Source organism: Notamacropus eugenii, chromosome 3 (assembly GCF_028372415.1).
Source record: "Notamacropus eugenii isolate mMacEug1 chromosome 3, mMacEug1.pri_v2, whole genome shotgun sequence".
NCBI classification, from domain to species: domain Eukaryota; kingdom Metazoa; phylum Chordata; class Mammalia; order Diprotodontia; family Macropodidae; genus Notamacropus; species Notamacropus eugenii.
This window is the reverse complement of record NC_092874.1, coordinates 320,159,304-320,182,577: the sequence shown is the minus strand read 5'-3', so window position 1 is coordinate 320,182,577 and position 23,274 is coordinate 320,159,304. Positions and strand designations below refer to the sequence as shown.

The following is a 23,274-nucleotide window of genomic DNA, read 5'->3' as shown; positions in this document are numbered from 1 at the left end:
ACAGTGGAGGCAGTGTGATAGAGAAGAGGAAATTAATTTGATAGTACATGTAGAGGGGATTTTGTTCTGTCATTTTAGCTGTGTTTGACACTTTCTGACCCCATTTGAGGTTTTCTTGGCAGACATACTTGAGTAGTTTGCCATTTCTTTCTTCAGTTCATTTTACAGATGAGGAAACTGAGGCAAACAGGATTAAATGACTTGCCCAGGGTCACACAACTAGTAGGTATTTGAGGCCAGATTTGAACTAAGGAAGATGAGTCTTCCTGATGCCAGGCACAGTACTCTATCCACTATGCCACCTAACTGCCCTGTAGAGGGCAAGAAGAGACCCTAGGGAAGGAAAAGGTAGTGGAGGATCTTGTTCAAAGGATGTAAAATAAAGAAAAGGAAAGAAGAGTGATGAAAAGCCTTGATCTTTATTTTATTTTATTTTTGGTGAAACATAAGGCTAGTTCTTCAGCTTGAGAGGACATGGGGGAGGGAAATGCGGGAAGTTTGAGCAAAGAAGATAATGCTGGAATAGTCAGGTAGAAAATCAGTTAGAGAAGAGAGTAAAGAAATAGAAAACATTCTTGTTTAAATCAATTTATAAATAATTATAGCTTGATATATTTGATGCTTAGTGAATATGCTTCTCTTTTCATGCATTGCCAAATGGTTTTTTAAAAAGCAAAAATAATATTTTCATGTCAGTTCAGATATTTATAATTATAATGTATGTACTAAATGATAAGAACATATTAAGTGCAGGACTGGGATTACAAAACTATGGCATAAATCCTTTTTCTTAGAACATATTTATAGCAGTGTGCACATCTCAATTTACTTCAACTTTTGAATAATTAATTTTGTGTCTTTTTTAATTTGCTTGGCCAAAGTTAAGTTAAGTCACTGACCACAGGGAAAAATCAGTCTTTATCTCTGGTCTTCAGTTTCCTCTAACAATTCTGTTAAGTTTTGATCTTAGTTTATTTCTTTTGAAAAGTTGCGTTTTCTGATAACACTGTGTCAGAAAAATCACTTGGAATTTTGCATCTAGAAACCTGAATTAAAAGAATGAGTATTAAATTAGTATTTCTGGGTTTTGTAAAGTTTTTTCTCATCCTAATAACATCTGTTGTGAGATATAGATGTATGGATAGATGATGTACATATGTATTCATTGATGTTCTTAGCCAAAAATTCTAATGCCGTAAAATGTGGGGATTTTGAAGTTTATTGTACTGTATCTACCATTGCTTATTTCCTTTTGTAAAACTGAAATTCTGATACAAAAGGAAATCTGAATTTCTAATTGCACAAAAATTTCTTGAGGAAAACTTAATATTTGTATATCACTATGTTTCTTGTTTTTTCCTTAAAGTTCTGCTTTTAATTCTTGATTTTCTTCTTTTGTCAGTGTTGATTCCAAAAGAAAAGCCACCCATAACGGTTGTTGGTGATGTAGGAGGAAGAATAGCCATTATTGTGGTATGTGGGCAAAGGCCCTTCATAATTTAAAATTTTTCAAGATGAACTTAATTGCTTTAAAGACTTAAAGATTATGTCTATGCATAATTGATTTACTTAATTAAATATTAAATTATATTTCAGTAATGTCATTCTCCACGTGCCTTATTATTGAATGTTGTAGGTAACGTTGGGTTGCTCCAGCTACTCTATTGTGGCATAGGCTTTGGCACATCTTAGCAAGCTAGAAAAGCTTAAAGTTAGGGACCCAGTGATGAGTTTCTATGTTGTGTGGTCTGGGGACTAACCTAGCTAAATTTGGGGAGGCTTATGACTCAGTTGAATGTAGAAATTTTTTGGCCCTACCAACACATGAAAGCCATCTATTAAATAATAAATGGATTGCAGTCAATAGAGGGAGTACCCATAATGATGAAATTACTAATCCTTATGTTGTTGAAGTATAAGTACATAAAAAAAGCAGGAAATGAGAGACAAGTTGATGTGGGAATGTTACTAACAGTAGTAAGTGGTACAAAAAATAAAATAAAACACAGGTGATAGTTATCTGAAAATTCTGGAGCTCTGTAAAAACTACCTTTGCCCATAAGACCCTCTTCAATTCAACGTTATTCATTAAGGACAGTCTCAAAGTATTTTCTGAAACTTGTTGGTATGAGAATGATAATTCAGCTTTATTGTTAGCTGCTGCTAGATTAATGTCTTATTTTAGTGGTAGTGTGGAATCTGAATTTTTTAGTTTCCATGTAATTGTGATAGTCATGATTAAGAATGTTCCTTTAAGACAGCCTTGGTCATGAAACAGAATCAAAACCCAAAAGAGGAATTGACCCACACCTGTCAACTGACTTGATAACTTTAAGTTAAGTCTTTAAAACTATCCCAGCAGGTAGAAGCCATAGTAGAGACGTAAGTTTGCCAGTCCTTTTACTCATCTTCCTTTTACCTCTCCTGTGTCACTTTAACAAGAAATAAGTGGTGAAGCTTCTCTTGGGATCTTTGAGTTTCTAATTTATTTGTCTATATGCTTAAGCTCCTAAAAGAATATTATTTCAGTTGTTTGATGATATTTCCAGACTCACCGAATTTTATACTTAGAAGGGATCTTAATGTCCTTCTAATACAACCCATTTCCAAAAGGATGAGGGAATTAATAACAAGAATAAGTACAACCTATTCTAGAAATGAGTTCATTTTGACCACATCTGAGGGGAGGTCTATATATGCTAAAAGAACATAAATCTCAATTTAAGAGAGAGAGAGTGAATGTGTGTGTGTGTCTGTGTGTCCACAGTGTAATGTAGAGTGTAACCTTCATAGAGATGAATTGGAAGCAATATGTTAAAGGCTAAGGAGTTTGAATTTTACTTTGTCAGCATTGGGGATCAAAATTAAATCAAGGGAGATGCCTTGCAATAAACAGTGTTTTAAAGAGATTGGCCATGATCTCACAGCATTGAGAGCAATTAATCAACATGTGCCTATTGTGTTCTTTGCTGTGTGCTAGGAATTGGGGATACAAGTACAAAGAATGAACAAATCCCTACTCAAGGATCTACATTAGTGTCCTAAAGAGGAAATTCAGTACAAACTTGCTCATTTGATGGGGGAAGGGAAGAGGAAAGTCAGACTGACAGAAAGACAAAGAGAACCCAAGGTTTGAAGCCTGAGTAAAATTGAGGGAATGATGATACCAGCAATAAATGAAATTAGATCTACAAAGGAAACTTATTTTGGTGGAGGTTTTAGCACATTCAAAATCCAAAGCTTTATTTATTTGTCTTTAATCTCAAGTCTGTCTTTTTTACACACACACACACACACACACACACACACACACTCACTCACTCACTCACTCTAAAATTTTCCAAACCCCCAGGTTATTCTGATAAATGCATTTCAGTAAAAAAAAAGTTAATGTAACTAAGATTACCTTTTGATTTTATTTTATAAACTCAAACTGAAGTGAATAACTGTGGAAAAGTAATGTCACCTTGAATATTTCAACAATTAGACTCTCACCGTTACTAAATTTAACTTTTCAATGTAAATTAAACTACTTGAGATCATCTAAGCTTGTTCTTGGTCAACACAAGACAAATCTTCACAACACTGGTGTATTCCATATAACTGAATCATGTATAAAAACTGCTAACTGCATGAAGATGAAAAGCTTCCTAATAAATCTTAGCAAATCTTTTACATTTAATCCATGGACATTTATAAAGTGTCCACTCCTGAAGGGTTCTTGGTGAATTGATGTGAATACAAAGACAAAAAAATAGTCCCTATTCCCAAGGAGTTTACATTCCATTGGAGGAAACAACTGATACATAAATAAGATGTATAGCAGAGGTAAAAAATAAATACAAGATAATTTTTGGAAGAGGAGGAGCAGTTGTGGAGACCCAGAAACGCTTCAGAAGCACAATTTGAAGGAAAAAGGATTCTGAGAGGTGAAGGTAAAGAGGAAGTCTATCCTACGCATGGGGTGTAACCTGTACAAAAATATGGAGATGGAAGTGGAGCAACAGAAAGAAAACCAGTTTGGCAGTATCATATAATAAGTGAAAGAGAGTCATGCATAATAGTGTTAGAAAGGTAGCTGGGGTTCAGGTTGTGAAGGGGTTAAAAGGCAGATGAAAAAACATATTTAATGCTAGGGGCAGTAGGAAGGAAGGAAACAGGTATTTTATATTTATTTTTTTTCCACTTAATAGTATTTTATTTTTTCCCAATTATATGCAAAGATAGTTTTTAACATTCACTTTTACAAGATTTTGAGTTCCAAATTTTTTCTCCTTCCCTCCACCCTCCCCGGGACACCCTGCAATCTCATATAGGCTATCCATGTACAATCATACTAAATATATTTCCACATTAGTCATGTTGTGAAAGAAGAATCAGAACAAAAGGGGGAAACCATGAGAACGAGGAAAAAAAGAGAAAATAGTATGCTTCGATTTGCATTCAGACTCCATAGTTCTTTCTCTGGATGTTGGTTGCATTTTCCATCATGGTCCCTTGGAATTGTCTTAAATCATTGCATTGATGAGAAGAGCTAAGTCTATCAAAGTTGGTCATTGCACAGTGTTGCTGTTACCATGTACAATGTTCCCTGGTTCTGCTCTCTCTTCTTTTAGCATCAGTTCATGTAAGTCTTTCCAGGTTTTTCTGAAATCTGCCTGCTCATTTTTTATAGCACAGTAGTATTCTGTTACATTCATATACCACAACTTGTTCAGCCATTCCCCAATTGATGGGCCTCCTTTCAATTTCCAATTATTGACTGCCACAAAAAAAACTGCTTTTAATATTTTTGTACATTTTTTATGATTTCTTTGGGATACATACCTAGTAGTGATATCACTGGATCAAAGAGTTTATACAGTTTGATTGCCCTTTGGTCATAGATCCAAATTGCTCTCCAGAATGGTTGGATCAGAAACAAGCATTTATTAAGTACCCTCTGTGCACCACCCTGGGAGGTAGACGCTATTAATTATCCCTATTTTATAGCTGAGAAAACTGATGTAGATGAAGGTTAAGTGATTTGCCCAGGATCACGTAGGTAGTAAGTACCTGAGGCATGGTTTGAACTTGGATCTTCCTGGCCCCATAGTCAATTTTCTATCCTCTGCATCACCTAGTCGTTCGAGTTTATTGAGTTAGGGGAGTGTTCTCACATGGATATGATACGTATTGTTTTTCATAGGGAAATACTTCATTGATCTGAATTCATCAAACTTAGTAGGTAGTAATAAAATAACCTTTTGTAGACATCTACATCCATTCCTCAGGCTTGCTATGCAGTCATTGAATTCATATTGTTTTAAGTTGTAAAATGAGTAAGGTTTAGTTATTAACTATCCCTTTTTAAAAGTGTCTAAATAAAGAGAAAAGATAGTCAAAATGTGCTCACAAGCAGTTTATTAAAATTGTTCATTTCCATGCTTTATCTACATAAGATTTTAAAAAAAGGTCATCAGTTTTCAGTTAAACAGAAATTAATACATTGTCACCAGGACTTGTTAGTCCACCACCACAATGTCCAGGCTGGGAACGTGACAGTTTGACTGCTAAAACTATATTTTGATGAAAAATCCCATTGCTTGGTATGTATTCCAAGAACATCCAGGCAAAAATGTCCCCAGTGCAACAAAACATTGATAGCAGCGTATTTTTAGACTAGCAAAGACATAGAAGCAAAGTGGACACCCATCATTTGGGAAATGGCTAAACAAATTATGGTACGTGAATGTAATGGAATAATTTTATGAATACAGATAAGTATAGCAAGACTTATGAGAATTGATGCAAAGTGAAGGAGCACAACTGGGAAAAGGGTACACAGTGACCACAACAGAGCAAATAGAAAGAACATCAGCAAAAGAAGTGGAAACTGAAGGCTGTGATATTATAAGGACCGCACTCTATTGTATGTACTTCTCCTCTCTCACCGAAAAGAGATGTGAGAATGCACCTCCTTAACTTGAGGTGGAGGACTATCAGATTTGTTTGAAGTGTTGATTAGTTTTGCTGAACTCTTCCCCTCTCCCCCCTTTTAAATATTTGTCAAAAGAGATGGCTTTCCAGGAGGGGAAGGAGGAATGGTATAACAATTTTTTAAAAGAAACCATATATTGAAAATATAGGCACACTCTCATTTTTACGTCTGTGTCCCATCTGTGCTACCTTTGGCCCTTTCTATGCTGTATATCTGAATCTCCAGACTTAATCTTTGGCAGGTCTGCTGCTGAGGCAAAGGAATTTTGTTTATTTGGTGCAGAGCTTCTGTCTCCCAGCATTATCATAAAACTATTTTCTTTCCTCATGCACACAGGCTGTCCAGGGCTCAGCCTACCACTACATTATTCTAGTCCACCAAAGCACAAAGCCATCAATTTGTATTATTCTCTCTTGTATTGTATTCTCTACTATATTATATTATTTTCTATCCTTTCCATCTTTTCCACAAAAATAATACCAAATAGTGAGTAGCTGGATGAACTTCTCTTTGGCATTATTCTTATCTGCTAGTTAAGTAACCTTTTTCTTTTTTTTTAAGGAAATAAGACTGATTTGCAGTGACCTATTCATGACATAATCACTGTTTTGTTTTCTAAATTTCTTCATTGTGCTCCAGAATTTTCCTAGAAATTAAAGATGGTGTAGAGATGTCAGACATCATTTGTTATCTTTATCCCCTTTTGGGTGCAAGGGGGTGGTAATGTTTTTCATCTTTCATATGTCATTGATAATAGTTCATGTCCCCTCTGCCATTTTTTTCAGTACCTGAAGATGTTGTTCATTTGGGTCTAGTGAGTTGAATTCATGAATTCATCAAGGACAACCAGGTCCCTATTATGCATTTTGTTCTTTTATTTCTAGTGTGAAGGTCATTCTCCTGAGCAGAGAAAACAGAAGCAAAATAACATTAAATTAACTACTTTCTGATCTCATTTTTTTGTCTTATCCAACTTAAGAGGCAGTCATATTTCTTTTTTTTTAATCACCCTCTTTATCCCAATATAGGGAAAAAAAGCCAAAATCCAAAACAACCAAATAGCCCCCCCTTTTTGTTATACTGACCTTCCTTTGCCAGTGTTGAGTTTTTCTGAGCTTTTAGCAATCCTGATACAGTTTTTACAGAACCACATTCATATTCATCCTGGTTACCTGCCCTTGCTTCCATCTTATCTGCATCATTTTGGGAATCTTCTTGTTACATACATATCAGTCTCTTCAGATAAGTCCGACCTCTTGTCCTGCTGGAATTTTTTCCCCTTGATTTAGGATTTCTGGTTCCTGTTATTCATTGCCTAAACTTTGGACATTTATAGACATTAGAAGCATTGAGTCCTGTCACAGCATCCTTCTTTTGATTTTGTCTGCTATGAACTTATGAGTGTCTCAAGTACTGTTCTTCCTTTATTGTAGATACTTTATGACCGATAGTTTGGTGAAGGGTGTGTGTGTCTGTGTGTCTGTATCTGTGTCTGTGTGTCTGTGCGTTTTCCCATGCTTTTTATTTTAAAGCTCAGTTGATATATTCTTAACAGCTTTTCTTTGATATACTCTATCTCTGGCTAGTACTCTGTCATTCCTATACTTTTAATTCCCCTCTCCTTGAAACTGGGACAGAACCTTCCATCTGGTCAGGCCCCAGGTTATTCCTCTGCTGGATAATTAGAATGCAGTAATCCAAGATTAGGTTTATCACTGGCCTGGCTTTGGTGGTGGTGATTGTTATTTTTAAGGAAGAATAAACAGCTAAACTCTGTGTGTGTGTGTGTGTGTGTGTGTGTGTGTGTGTGTGTGTGTGTGTGTGTGTGTGTGTATAAAAGATGCTGTTTTCTCCACACTATTTTTGTACAAAGTTGTTATTTTTGGAAGGTAATATGGTATAGTGGGAAAAAAACACTAGTTTTAGGTAGAAGACCTGAGGTCAGGTACACTTGAGGTCAAGTACCGGTTTATTATCTATGTGATCTTAATTTCAGTTAGTCACCCAATCTCTCTGAGACTCACCTATAAAGTAATAACAATGGTAGGTGACATGTACTTACAGCTTTAAAGTTTGCAAAGTGATTTATATACCTTACCTCATCTGAGCCTGACAGCAAACCTTTGTGAGATGTGCTCTTATTCCCATTTTACATCTGAGGATTCTGAGACTCAGAGAGGTTAGGTGATTTGCCCATGGTCATACAGCTAATGAGTGTCAGGAGTCAGGATTAAAACCTAGGTCTCACCTGACTTCCAAATCCAAGTTCCCTTTTCATTCTACCATGTATTCTCTGGACATAGATGAAAATACACATTTACTTGATAGAGTTGTTGTGAGGAAGGCATTTTCATAAATTTTAAAGCAATAATTGTAATTTACTGATCAAAATATTTAATATTTCTAATACAATTTCTAATGAGGAACCTGCATTCTTATAGCTATGATTTTGCTGGTATCCCACTATCAAGCAGACCCACTGATTAGGTGTGACAAATTTAAGTTTTGCTCTGTCATTGTTACCAAGAGAAAGATTTTATGTAAACCAATGATATTCTTTTTTGAAATCTCAAGATACTTTAACTCCAAAACAGATTATTTTTAAAAAAATAAATGAGTTTTAAAGTAACATGATATAGCATGAACATGAAATAACATGATTTCAAAAATTAATTTCATTGTTTTATAATCTCCTTTAAGATTTTCTACATGGTTGGCCAGGCTCCATGGGCTCAGATAAGTCTTTGTATATAGGTGTTTGATAAAAAAAAAATATATTACATTGACTTGAGTAAAGCTCATAGTGATTGGCTTTTGGGTTCTTTTTTTTTATTTTTTTATTTTTATTTTTTTTATAATATATTCATTTTATTTATTTTTAATGCTCTACAGTCACTACCATAAAACTTAGATTTTTTTTTCCCTCTACCTATCCCTTTCCATCCCTCTCCCTCCCCAAGACGGCATACAATTCTATATAGGATCTACACATACATTCCTATTGAATACATTTTCATTATAGTCATGTTGTGTAGTGGTTCTCTTTTTTAATTCCTTACATCTTTAGACCTTCATCCCATCTTTGGACCATTTGAAATTCTCCTTTACTTATTGTCTGGCTGTTTAGGTTGATCCCCCGTTATTATCATACCTCTGTTCTAGTATTGCTAAATATAACTGAACTAATTCTAGTTTATTAATTTTTTGCCCTTGAGTTACCACATACTGATTCCACTGTTCTGTCTTTGTCAGAGAAAGTAAAGATCAGGGAAAATTGTCTTTGAATTATATCACCTATATAGAATTCTACATGGTACTTCAAATCAACATGCCATGCTGCCATAAGCCAGAGTAGTGCTTCTTTGTTCATGTTAAGCTGTAGTAGCTGCGAAATCACTGACTTTGTTATGTATTACAAACATCACATTTTAAACTTCTGTTGTAGACTCCTGTGGATGCTGTCCAGATATTGCAAAATATTTTATTTTGTTGCCTTATGATAATTGTAAAACAAGCTGTTTCCAAATTGTTTCTCTGATTCCATATCAGAGAAAGTACTAATCTATTTTGTTTTATGTCTAATTTTACAGGATGACATTATTGATGATGTTGACAGCTTTCTTGCAGCGGCAGAAACACTGAAGGAAAGAGGAGCTTATAAGATCTTTGTGATGGCAACCCATGGTCTCTTATCTTCAGACGCTCCCCGATTAATAGAAGAATCTGCTATTGATGAGGTAAATAAATCTGCTGTACAAATTCAGAATAGCATTCCAGCACTCCATTAAAGCTAAATCTCAACTGAGGTAAGGTGGGAAATCTGTGTTATCCTATACTTATTTAAAACATAGTCAAGGTTTTGGTTAAGAATTGGAAAGAGTTATTTTTGGTGAAAGTACTTACCTTGCCTTGCTCTAACATGCATATGACACAAAACTGTGAGAAGAGAAACAATGGTAATGGGGTAAAAGACTCCTTACAGTTTTTCCCTTATCTGGCAGCCCTGTTCAGCATGGGACTGAGAAGCCTTTTTTTTTTTTAATGGCCTAAGCAGCTAAACTATATGTCACAGAGCAAAGCCTCTGCATTTAAAAGAACCAATGTTCTTGAGCCACTTGGGCCCTTCCACAGATCGTTACCTGAATTTTTGCTACCCTAACAAGTTTGATTATCTGGTTTCCTACAGATGACCCACAGCACATTAGTAGTAACAGTTAAGGAAGGAATACTGTTCTGAAATGCAGTTTGTAATAATGCTGTGAAGATAAATCTAACATGATTGCACATTTTGACAAAATATCCTATTGCTGGCATAACAGAGACAGAAAGAAAAGTTCCACATGCACCAAAGTAACCACTGGCATTTCTTTAGAACTAGAAACAAAACAGACGCATACCCCAGGTTGGTAGTACGTCAGGATAAGAAGACTCTTACTATGTTGTGATGAATGGGAAGGATTTATAGAAACAGGAGATTATGTGAATTGATGCAAACTGAAATGAGTAAGCAGAAAAACAATATAAACAGAGACTAAGAACAAAAACAACCGAGCTAAATCTCGTTTATTTACATTGGCCAAGCTTGTCAGTAAAACAGCTGAGAAACATCAGAAAGAGTGGGGACTGTGGTTATGGACAAAGGCATGTTTATATGCTAGCTTTGCTATATTGCTTTCTCTTGTTTCACTAAAAAAAAAATATTTTTTTTCAGTGAGGGATGTTTCTCTGGATAGGAGAGGAAAGAGAAAGGTATTTAGAAATAAGAATGAGGAAAGAACAGGTGAGGAATACAAATACAGCAAATGTTTTCAGCTTTTTCTAGAACAACATTCTATACCTGGAGACTTCCCCCTCTCTACTGAGAGGAGGGAAGTATGCTTCATAGAACTGATAAGTCCTGTGGAAACAAGATTAGTCATTGCATTCAGTCTGTATTTTGTTGCCTTTTGATAGTGGTTTCTTTTATGTTATTTTAATCATTGTGTGTATTGTTTTCCTGTATCTACCTTCTTCTCTGGATTAATTCATATAAATTTTCTCAAAGTTCTTCAGAATTCCTTACATTTGTTGTTTTTTTTTTTTACAGTGCAGTAATTCACTTTTTGTATGTCACAATGTATTTTGCTGTTTCTTAGTTAATAGGCACATACTTTATTTCCAGTTTTTTGCTACCACAAAAAGTGCTGAAGTCTGGAGCTTTAAGCTTTACTTGTTGGAAAAATTGTTTTCCTAGTGAAATATTCTCAGGACTTCCTATGGGTTTGGGGAAGATTCTTTTTCTCTTGCCAACAGAGATTCTAGTTGTGCCTTCAGTGTGTGTATCTTAGCTACTGGAAAAAAAAAAAAGAATGTGTATACCTCAGTAGGTAAGATCTTAATGAAAATATTCTGAAACTGCTTGTTCAGTGACTGCAAACTTGACAAGATATAAGTAAGCCATTACTAGAAGCTGCTGATATACTGTCACCAAGACTCGAGCAAATTAAGTAATTTTCTCAGCCTTATATTTGGTTTATTTCTCTTGGCAGGTAGTGGTTACCAACACAATTCCACATGAAATACAGAAACTCCAGTGCCCCAAAATTAAGACTGTGGATATCAGCATGATCCTTTCTGAAGCCATCCGCCGAATTCACAATGGAGAATCCATGTCTTATCTGTTCAGAAATATAGGCTTGGATGACTGAGGTTTTTTGTGGGGGTTTTTGTTTTTTGTTTTTTCATTTAAGCTAACAAGGGCCAAACTGGAAATATATAGAACATGTACTGTGAAATATCATGCTTGATCTTAAATATTTCAAAGGAACCTATTTTGGGGGGTGGAAAGGGTTATGGGTCTTTTCCCACCCTTTTTTTTCTCGATTTCTTTTATCTATAAGGATAGACCAAATTTTTTAAGTTAAGGGGGATTGGGGAGAGGGGGTGTTTGTGTGTAATTTTTTTTTAAAAAGCACATTCCCAACTTCCTTGTGTTTAAGAACAGAAAAAGAAAAAAAGATCCAGTTGTTTTAGTTTAGTTCACTATTTAAAAAAAAATTTTAAGTTCATAAACCACCCCTTTTCCAAAGTTGCTTGATTCAAATGATTTAAGATGTTAATAAAAAATAAATTAATCTGTGTGGTATTTGACCTTTAAAAACCAAAAGGTTATATACTGTTGTACGCAGTGACATTTTGTAGAAATGCTTTTTTAGAAAAGCATATGAAATATGCACCTGTATTTATTTTCTGCAACAAAAAGGAATAAAGAATTTGTTGTGTGAGTTTTTTTAAACTTTTATTGAGTTGTACCATTGCTTTGCTTACTAAGATATAGCTCTCCAATTATATAAATGACAAGTTCTATTTTTATAATTCTTCAGGGTTTACTCACAACAACCTTCTGAGGCAGCCAGTACAAATATTGTCTACCTTTCTTGACATTGGTACTCCATTCCACTGGACCCCAGTAGACCCAACCTATTTCCATTTCCTCTGCCCTTTCTTGTTTTTTAAAATATATTTTTTAAAAATAATTTTCGTTTTATTTAATTTTAAAATCAGGTGAAACCTGTCTTCTCTTCACTCCTTCCCCTTTTTGCCAGGTTTTTGAGGTGTGGATTGTTCCCAGCATATTTCATTAGGTCTATTTTGTGTGATTGCCTCCAATTTTAGATGTTTTGTATATACAGTTTTTGCATATTATTCCTCCCATTGCAATCTGAGATTTTGGAAGACAGGACCATCCTTTTGCCTTTCTTTCTGTCCCCAGTGCTTAGCACAGCAGCTGGCACTGAAATGCTTGTTGACTGACCAACTGCAGCCAATCACTTGGAAAGTGGCCTTTTGAAAATAGCTTGTTCATTGGCATTTATGGTGCTTTTGTCTAAACAAGCAGTTCTGGCACCCTTTCTCTGCCGAGTCAAAAATCTGTTGTGAGTATTAAAGACATATGAATCAAAAATCTGCTCTCAGTTCTGTGATCCAGGAGGTATAGTCAGAATATTTTGGTAAAAGTAAAAAAATTATATGAAAGACTCAAGACTGGTACTTCTAAATCCTGATGCTCTCTTCTGATGCTGTGTTCCAAAGAAGTCCCATTGGTTTTAGATGCACATTTAATTTGGATGGGTTCCCAAAGGAACTGAACCTGTCTTGTGGAGAAAACGTGATGCCAGTGGGGAAAGGAATAAGCTTTTATATAGTGCCTACTGTAGTGCCAGGCACTGCAGTAAGCACTTTATAAGTATTTCATTTGATCTTCACAACAACCCTTCGAAGTGGGTGCTATTATTATCCCCATTTTACAGTTGAAGAAACTAGGCAAACAGATGTTAAGTGACTTGCCCAGGGTGGCATAGCCAGTAAATGTCTGAGTGTTTGAACTCAGATCTTCCTGGCTCCAGGCCCAGCTCTTAATCTACTGTCCCACCTCCTCTGCCCAATGGGAGAGAATGAAAATGGAAGAGCTGAAATATTTTATAAACAACATAAGGTTAACAATAAGAACTTAAGAGAATTGTAACTAGGAATTTTTATGCCTGAGGCAAGTGCCTGTGTGGGAATGAAACTCTAGCTGAAAAGGGCAATGGGACACGTTTTGTTAGAGAAAAGACAGAGGCAGATGCTAGGGAGGCTACTAAGAGCAGGGGAGAGGTCATATATATGAAAGGAAGCGCCTCCACCCAGCCTGTCATTTGGTACCTTATTATTTTAGCTGATCTAGCTAACTAGGTGCTAAAATCTGCTGTTTCTATTTTGCAGAAAGATGGTAAGTGCAGTCAGAGCCATGACTTTGGTGCCCCAGATAAATTCCTAGTTATCTTGCCCTAGATAGAATTCTGGGAATTTGTAAAAAAAACAACAACAAAAAAATGAAAGCAAATGATTAATTGTGAAGCACTTGAGAAATACAAATGGTAAATTAACTTTGGTAGAGTATTCCCGTTTGAGACTTAAGCAAAATTTAAGGTCATTAGGGTTAAGAGCAGAGACATTGAACTTGTCCCTGGGACATTGAGTGCTTCAGTATCTTTTTCCCAGTTGCTTATTTGCAAACCAGAGAGGAATATTTTGGAAAATGTACTGGGATGGTCCTCTGTAAGTTGGAATTCCTCTTCTCCAGGTGGGAAATTAGAAACTTTAGTCAAGGCCCTGAAAGAATAGAGCTTAGAAAGGCTTCTGGCAATTCCAGGCTAAGGGTCTTTAAAGGCCCTTGCTGAAAGAGCACCTTAGTACCAAGCTGAAATTTGTAATGATGCCCGTAAGCTCTCAAACTGTTCATATACCCAGCAATACCACTACTAGGTTGGGTGACAGAATTGGACATTGAGGAAGCAGGAATACCTACTTCAGTTGAACAAATTGTGTTAAGCATGTGATAGAAATGATGAAGGGTGCTCCCCTTCAGGTTTCAAAGAAACCTGAGAAGACTTCTGTGAACTGATGCAGAATAAAGTAAGCAGAACCAGGATGATCATTTAAATAACAGCAACTTTGTAAACGTTTAAGTTTAAAAGCCTTAGGAACTCTGATCAACCCAGCGACCCACCAAAATTCCAGAGGGTCTCTAGATGAAACATGCTACCATCTCCTTAGAGAGAGGTGAAGTATTCAGTATACAGATTGTCCTTTTTTTAGATGTAGCCAATGTGGAAATTTGTTTGGCTTGACTTTAATGAAGGATTTATTCTTGCCTTCTAAATTGGGGGTGTGGAGAGAACTTGACAGAAGAGACCAGGAATCTGAAAAGTAATTTTTAAAAATTTAACAAAGTGAGTTAATTTAAATTAATTTAAATTTAACAAAGTTAGTCTGGAGGTGGTGACAACTACTCATGGAAGATCAAGAGCACGGAGTCCAGAAGATCAACCTGTCCAACAGAGACACCATTTCCTGTGACAAACTGGCCCAGCTTAGCAGTTGATCAATACAGCCATAACCAATAATTAATATATAATTAATTTTGCGAGGAATCTTTTGGAGAGAAAAAGATCATCAAAACTATTTTATTTCCAAAGGTACAAATTCCCTTGGCCAAATATGTTCCTTACACATATCTCTCACTACCTCTGTGCTTTGAAGTTTATGTCCATTTCTTTACCCCTCTTCCCCAAAATGTGTACATTTGTGATTTTTAGAGAATGAAATCTTTTATAACTACATTTTGACTGTGCCATTTGAGTAAATGCCTTTGCTAAGAGCTAATTAAGCTAACTGGCTTCTTGTTTATGGGAAACACACTGGAGAGGTATCCTGAGTAACTACTGGTTACTCAGGTCTGGCAAGACAATTGTGTGTATGAGCACAGGTTGGGGAAGTGACCCTGGAGGGAATGTTACAAACCAGTAGAATCTGAATGTTTTGTATTAGGCTTAGGGTGGGGGCAGAAAGGGAGTTTAGAGTTTTGTCTACTGCCCTCTAGGGACATACATTAATAGGGGTAATAAGTAACCTACCTCCAAGTTACAGTGTAACAGAAGAAGTTTGTTTTGCAGTTTAGTTGGGTTACTAGATATCCTGGCTAACATATTAACACATTTGTGAAAGACAGTGGAAAAAAGCACAAGTTAAATTCTAATTAAACCACCTCCAGAAAACATGAGAGGAAATGTGTTGTCTGTAATCATGCACTTAGACACATAGCCAGTTGCCTGACCCAGCCTGAAATAATGATTTAGAGGAGGCAATGTGATACACTGGGTAAAATCTACGGAGGACATAGCTTTGAATTTCATCTCTGTCAATTAAGACCTGTACAACCTTGGGCAAGTCACTAAACCTAAACTTCTTGGGGCCTCAGTTTCCTCATCCGATAAATGAGAGAGGTTGAACTAAATGATCTCTGAGCTCCCAACTCTTAACCGTGATGCTAGTGGAAATCAGATTTGGAAACAGAAGTGGACAGCTAACAGCCCTGAATTTAATATCGAATGAAGCCAGAGTAATAGTCTCAGAAAGGTGGGGAAACCTCAGATTTAGGGCTAAAGAGACCCAGAAGTGATCTTACTGATTGTCAGGAAAATAGAGATGAGTTTGCTTTTTTAATGTTCTTTAGAAGAGAACCCAATAATCTGAAAAATAATTGAATTATTTTAATACCAGGTTCTTTTACTTTACTGGGAGAGTGAGCTACCTAATTTTCAAAAGCCAGGGACGAATGACTCCCTTCAAAAATTACCCGACTTTCTTATGGCCCTGTGTTCTTTCTTCATTGTGTCATAGCTCTACTTTCACTCACTTATTTTCTGTTCTTCCCAAGAAACATTTTCCTTTTGAGGGTTTCGGGTAGTTTTGCTTCTTTTTGGTGTGTCTCTTGCCATTTGAGGGCTAGGGGAGGGTGTGTTAAGGTCCTAAATATCGTGTAGTCTTTCACTCCATCATGATCTCAGAGATTTGAAACTAATAATAATATGGAGGAGGATAGCAGTGATAACTAGTATTTATGTAGCACCTACTATGTATGCCAGTCACTGTGCTAAGTGCTTTACAATTATCTCCTTTGATCTTCACAATAACTCTGTTAAGTCGGGGCTATTATTATTCCTGTTTTACCCATGAAGAAACTGAGGTAAACTGAGGGTGACTTGCCCAGAGTCTAAGAAGTGTCTGAGGCTGAATTTGAACTCAGGTCTTCCTGGCTCCAGACCTGGCATTCTATCCACTGTGCCACCTAGCTACCTATGTGTTTGTGCCCCATGGGAAAAATGGTTTTTTTTATTTGTTTGAATAAAAGGAATATGAATGCTTTTGTTTCTATGGTACCTGTTCTTCAGCCTTGGTGAGAGACTTTCTTAGTGGTGTAATAATTAGAGGGCTTTGTAAAAGGAGATTTTGAAAAGGGATCATAATTTGTGATGCCTTGAGCATTTGTGCTACAACTGCTTATGAGAAAATTCAAACATGATGGTCTCCCTTTTTACCAAACTCAGATCTTTGACTTTAGAAAATGAAAGATGACTGTGCTAATAGAAGTTTGGTATGGTTCAGAATCCAAAATGGAGTACTAGGAAACACAGAGCAAGTAACAAGATAGAAAAAGTAAAACAAGACATTTTTATTGAGTGGATATACAATGAAGAAGGACAGTGAAGAAGGGTGGAGACAGGTCAATTCCACTGAAACCCAGTGGAAAGGGGGACTAAAACCAACAAAGTCTGAAGGGTTTTTTTAATAGGGGTCTTACCTGGGTTAAGCAAGACCAGTCATTGAGAGGATCAGTCTGGGAGCCTAGACCTAGGGATTGTATTGACCATTTTCCCACTCAACAGGTCCCAGTTTGATGGGTTTGTGTTTTCCCAGATTTTTGTTTTGCAACCCCCTAAAAATGGGCTGCTCTGAATGTTTCAGTGTATGTAACATTTTTTTCAGTGACCTCTATGCCCTGTAATAGGTCAAAGAATTTCAATGTGACTTTTATCACACAATTTCAAATCAATCTCCACAAGAATTGGACCAGTTCACAGCCTCATTGTGCCTACTTTCCATCATATCTGTTGCCCTAGGACAAGGTTGAAAAGACAGGGTAAAAAAAGACAGAAAAGATAATACCTCTTCACTTTGGAAGGGTTATGGTTGAGTAGGGAAGGATCAAAGTCCACAAACAAATGAAGAGAGTGAAAAGAACATACACTCTGCATGGCAAGTCCCATAATACTAAACTAGGGGCCCTCACTTTCAAACTTTTCTTCTTGAAACTAGAAAGATGCATTAAGGACAAGTAAATATATATTTATAACAGTATTAACTAAGATGAGTGATGGGTTAAAAATAAGTTCAAAAGTAGTTTAAATTTACTTATATATTTATATTATATTTTATATTATTCATATTTATATTAAAATAGCTAGTATTCAGGATTTTAAGGTTTGCAAAACTTTACTAAGGTTCACAGACTTTACTGGATTTTTAAATCCCATTTTGCAGCTGAGGAAATTTGAGACTCAGAGAACTTAAGTGACTTAATCCTGGTCACACATCTCACTTCACCTCTCTGGAACTCAGTTTCCTCATGTGTAAAGGAAGAGTGTTGGACTCCGTGATCTCTAAGATCTCTTCAAACAGTCTTCCTAATTGATCCCAAATATTAAAAGTGGAGTGTGAACCAAGTTTCCCTGAACCCCAAGTCCAGCGTTTTACCCACTACTCCATACTGTCCCCAACTATGTAATTTTTATTGTTATTAGTAATTTGATGATTATGTATATAATTATGTAGTGCTTTAAGATTATTTGTATTTATAGCATGAGACATTTGAGACCCACCTGTAATCTCTGAGGATGACTTCATGAAAGTATCCATGTGTTATCAAAACAGGATGGTCATTGATAGATTTGACCCAAAGTGGGGAGTCTTATATACAGGCATACTTCTGGAAAAGAGGATTACAACCTGGCCCCAATCTCTTCAATATAAAAGCTCATTCTTCTCTATATTACAAAAGAAATTTTTTAAAGGAGCATCAGAGTTTCTGGGAAAAAAAAATAGAAAAGAAGACTATCAGGGCTGCCAGAAATAGGGATAGGGTACAGATTCGGGGAGAAGAATGGAATCACCTAAATGTCAGGAGTATCATTTCACAATTCCCTGAAATCTTATATTTTTCTATTTTAATGTAATCTTGTTCTTTTCTTTAAAAATTATTTACTAAAATATTATTAAAATAAAAGCCAATAATGGGCAAAATGGATGTTTTAATAAATTCTTTTCTAGATTTCTGTTCCCTTATTTCTTCATTCTCCCTTCATTTACTTTTATTCACTTCCATGGATTGCAAGATGTAAGGATTTCAGAACCTTTCTGTCACACTAAACAGAGAAGTCTCAGGGGTACTCAAATCCCCTGAATCACTTTGTCAGATAAGACATCAGTAATGGCTAGAAGTTCATTTCCCAGCCAGCAGAGCATTTTAATAGCAACTACTAGATACTAATTCCTCAGGAGTCTTCCCCCTCCCTCCCCACCGGCATGAATCAGCAACAGTCTCCAAAACTGAATGCAATGGAATACTATTGTGCTGTAAGAGACAATGAATGCAAGGAGTTCCAAGAAACACCAGAAAATATGTATCAACTGATGCAAGGCAAGAGAAGCAGACCACAGTATACATAATAATGACTATGATAATGTGAATAATAATATCACTAAAAGGCAGTTCATCTAAAATTATTTGTAATGGTCACTCTTGAATTTGGGAAGTAAATTGATGCTTTTCTCTATCCCTTTGATAAATAAAAGTTTGCTCTGTATGGTATCTTCCCTAAGATAGGGAGTCTCCAAGCTACAACAAAAGACAGAAAAAACATTCTTGATGTGAGAGCTAGTTTTCTCCAGCTGTGTATTCACACAACCTCCTGTCCTCAGTGAAGGTCAGGAGTCTGAGATGCAGTGACCATCTCTTGTGGCTATCCAGAACAGCATTTTGTGCCTCCAGAGGGGCAGGTTGCTTTGTAGACATGCAGTCTTGGATCTCTTGCAGTCTCTAGTCATATGATTTTTAAGCAGAGGCTAGGAAACCAAAGGAGTTGTACTTTGAAGCTGTCCTTACCCCACGCAGACATGTTGTGGCCTGAAAATTATATCATCTAGTTGGTTTAATGATCAATTACTAACAAGAAAGCCCACCACAACTTGGTTTGTTCCTTTTCTGCCCTCATTCAGTCCAGTGCTGAAACAGAAGAGATCATGGCAGACAACTCCACCAGCGACCCTCACTTCGTCAGGCAACAGCTCAACGTGGCTGATATTATTGTCATTGTGGTGTATTTTGCATTAAACGTGGCTGTGGGGATATGGGTGAGTCACAAGTGGAAACTTTTTGCATTTGACTTTTTGAAACTTGTAATACTTTTTTCTAGTAAGTTTCTGGAGGTGATAGCATGGTATAGTGGATAATGTATTAGACATGGAAACCTGGGTTCATATCCTGCCTCTGACATTTATAAGCTGGTTAACCCTGGGTAACTTTAATTTCTATGTGCCCCCAGCAACCTTCTAAGGCTATCTCTAAGGTTCATGGATGGGTTGCAGTCTGCAGAGTTTCCCTACTCTAATGAACTTACAGATCATTTAGTTATTCAGTACTATGGGGGATATGAGTTGAGTAACTAAAGGGGAATGTTGTAAAAGGTCATTGCCACATTTCCTCGTGGATCTTATACTGATTATGGCTAGACTTGAGTTCTAGTCCTGACTCCAGTACTTCCTAGCCAGGTGACTTTGGGCAATGTCCCCATCAGTCAAATGGGGATGTTGATGATATTCTCTGCCCTTCTTTATAAGCTTATAAGGATACAAAAGTGTTTTCAGAAGTATGAACTGAATGCTAAGCAAATGTAAGGGATTTTTAATTGGTAGGGGAAGCCTGAGGTACTGGAGAGTGTACTGAACTAGGAGCTGGGTTTGAATCCTGCCTCTGGCACATAACTAGTTCTGTAACCCTAGGCAAGTCATTTGACCTGTTTGAACCTCATTTTCCTCATCTGTAAAATGGGAATGATACCCACATTACCTCACAGATTGGAAAACAAATGAAACAATGGATATAAGGTGTTTTACAAACCTTAAAGTGCTATATAAATGTAATTTTTTTTTTTGCTATTGCTACAATCATACTCCAGTTGTGAGAAACAGTATTTTGTGGTAGATTGAGCCAGGCTTGGGATCAGGAAGAGGTAGATTCAAATTTGGCTTTTGACAGACAGGTAATGTCTGTTTGATACTAGGCAAGGCGACTCTTTAAGACTAGAAGCTGCAGATGTAGTAAGGGAGAGTTCTTTTAAAAAAAAATTAATTTTCAATTAAACATTTATTTTCTCTCCCTCCCACCACCCTTTCCCCCAATTGGGAGAAAGAAAAAAGAAAAACAAAACCCTTGTAACAAATGTTCAGTCAAGTAAATTAAATTCCCTCATCCAAAAAGGCATGTTCCATTTTGCATCTTGAATCTGTCACCTCTCTGTCAAGAGATGGGTAGCATGTTTCATGAGTTAAAAGGAAGTTCAGTGGGAGGTCCTATATAAGAAAAATCAAAGCTTAGCCCTACCCCACCCCCACAAAAAAAAAACAGTTGTGTATGAGCAGGTTATTTGATGCCCACCAGCTAGATCCCATCACAGAAAGATTTAGGTGACAATCACTCATTCAACTAGCATTTATTAACTACCTACAATGTGCCACACATTGTGTTAAGCTCTAAGGATACAGAGAAAAGTTATTCCTGCTCTTGAAGAACTATGTTTAATGGGACGACAACATGCAACAACTCTATACTAGCAAGAAATATGCAGATAAATTGGGAATAGTCTCAGGGAAGACACTAAGATTAAAGAGGAATGGATAAAGCTTCTTTAAGCAGCTGGGATTTTAGCTGAGAATTGAACCTCCTGTTCTATGTCTGGTGTTGGACTTGAAGGCTTCCAGGACAGGCTTTCCTTGGAAATGACAGATCTCCATTGTAGGTTTCCTACTCTGCCCTATATCTACCATACTTCAGTGCTTTAAATTTCCAGCAATGTTTTGCATGTAATTTAGATAAATTAGCTCCGGAAAGTTCCCTGGTATTGCATTCAGTTCTTCTGCTTCGGATGAAAAACAACAGGTGCCCCATTCACTTTCTCTACTCTATTCTAAGCCCTCCCCACAGTCACAGGAGTGTAATAGTAGGTGGCTCCAGTCGGGAAAAGGTTGTCAGAAGATCTGGCTAATGGGACTTTTGACAATCTTTCAGCCTCTCTTGAGCCTCAGTTTCCTTCCCTGTAAAAAGGAAGTAACAAGTGGCAGCTGGAGGTTGTGGAAAGGGCTCTAGATTGAAGCCCAATTCTACCTCTTAATAGTTGTGTGAATCTGGGCCAAACACTTTCAGTCCTTCCAGTTCCAAATTCTGTTATCCCATGACCTACCCTACCTACCCAACAAGAATGTTGGTAGGATTATATGAGAATCAGAGAATTTAAAGGAACATTATCACTCAAGTAGTCCAACCCAAGCAAGAATCCTCCTCCAACATCTCCAACAAGTTGCCATTTAGTCTCTCTCAAAGACAAGCTAAGACAACCCTTTCTTTCTTTCTTCTTTCTTTTTAACATAGCTTGAACCTACAATTCTATAAGTAAGGTGAGAGAGAATTATGATTCCCTCTCCCCCAAGCTGGTTGATGTGTTAGCATTTAGTCTTAGATGATGAGATTTAAAAAGAATAATCGCGTAATCAACTAACTGCAAAATTGTGGTCATTCTCCATGTGCTCTAGGAAGGAGAGTTCAACAGAAATAGTTATCAAGAAATGTGAATTGGAAGTGTTCCCTGACTATGAAAAAGTAGGGGCTTTATGCCTCGGGCTTCGTTTGTGAACACTTTGCAGGGCAATTGGGGCTTGCTGCTGAAAAAAAAAAAAAAAGGCCTCCTGGTCCCCAATCTCAACCTTCCACCAGACTTTTCATGGCATGTGGCCAGGACTGGGATGCTAGCTGAAAAGAGGAACCTAACCTATCTGTGTTTAAAAAAAGGAAAACAATTTTTAAAAAAAGAATAGGTGGATAGACTGGGGAGGAATTAATAAAGGAATCCATTCATTCTTGGCTGGTGGTCAGGACCTGGTCTGTACCTCATTCCCACCACTTCATCTTTTCTTTCCAAAGAAGAAAGATTGGGACCCAAAAGAAAAGCAATTTTAAGAAAAACTTTTTAATAAAAGGACTGAAATGTCTGTAGTTCAGTATTGGAATTTGGCTCCTGGGCAGTGCCCTCCCTGAACTTCCTCACATCTTCAGATAATGTAGTAAAAAAACAATCAAATTTTCCTATTAGATTCTAAAAATTATTAGACTTAAATAGTGATGGGTACAATTTAGATTTTTCATTTACAAAGTGGTAGCATTTTATAGAAATATGAAATGCATTCACAAACAGATAAAGGAATTAACCATTGTATTTTTTGGTGCGTGTGAGAATCAGCTAGGATCCCAAAGTCCCAAGACTTCCTCACTACCTTTTCATATAGACACAGACACACACACACACATATACAGACACATGCATACATGCATACACATGCACATGCATACACACCTCCCTCCCTGTTCCCACTTTCCACTTGCCCAGTAAATGAGGCAGCCTGGGATCAAAATAATCTAAAAAGAAAAAGAAACCTAAAGCTTTTTTAATGAGAACTTTTAAAAAGTTGTTCACTTTGTAATGGTAATATTGGAATTTGGTCACTGGATTTTGCTGTCCCTGGGCTCCTCCTGTCTTTCTTGACTCTTTCCCCACACCTTAGTAATCCCTTATGCTTATGAAGAGTAAACTTTTTCTGTGATG

At 36.7% G+C, this 23,274-nt stretch overlaps 2 protein-coding genes across 4 annotated transcripts in view; both read left to right on the top strand.

Annotated features, from left to right (window-relative positions):
- PRPSAP2 (phosphoribosyl pyrophosphate synthetase associated protein 2) overlaps window positions 1-12,260 on the top strand; it is a 65,331-nt gene extending 53,071 nt beyond the window's left edge. For both annotated transcript variants that reach the window (XM_072596859.1, XM_072596861.1), the window contains 3 exons: window positions 1,403-1,473; window positions 9,571-9,717; window positions 11,509-12,260. In XM_072596859.1, coding sequence (XP_072452960.1) covers window positions 1,403-1,473; window positions 9,571-9,717; window positions 11,509-11,667 — 377 coding nt within the window. In that variant the 3' untranslated portion in view covers window positions 11,668-12,260. The remainder of the gene's footprint in view (window positions 1-1,402; window positions 1,474-9,570; window positions 9,718-11,508) is intronic.
- Window positions 12,261-19,418: 7,158 nt separating this feature from the next.
- Window positions 19,419-23,274, top strand: part of SLC5A10 (solute carrier family 5 member 10) — a 176,147-nt gene continuing 172,291 nt past the window's right edge. Inside the window, exon 1 of one of the 2 annotated variants that reach the window (XM_072596857.1) lies at window positions 19,419-19,753. In XM_072596857.1, the coding sequence (XP_072452958.1) occupies window positions 19,643-19,753 (111 nt within the window). In that variant the 5' untranslated portion in view covers window positions 19,419-19,642. The remainder of the gene's footprint in view (window positions 19,754-23,274) is intronic. The other variant, XM_072596856.1, reaches the window with a different exon arrangement.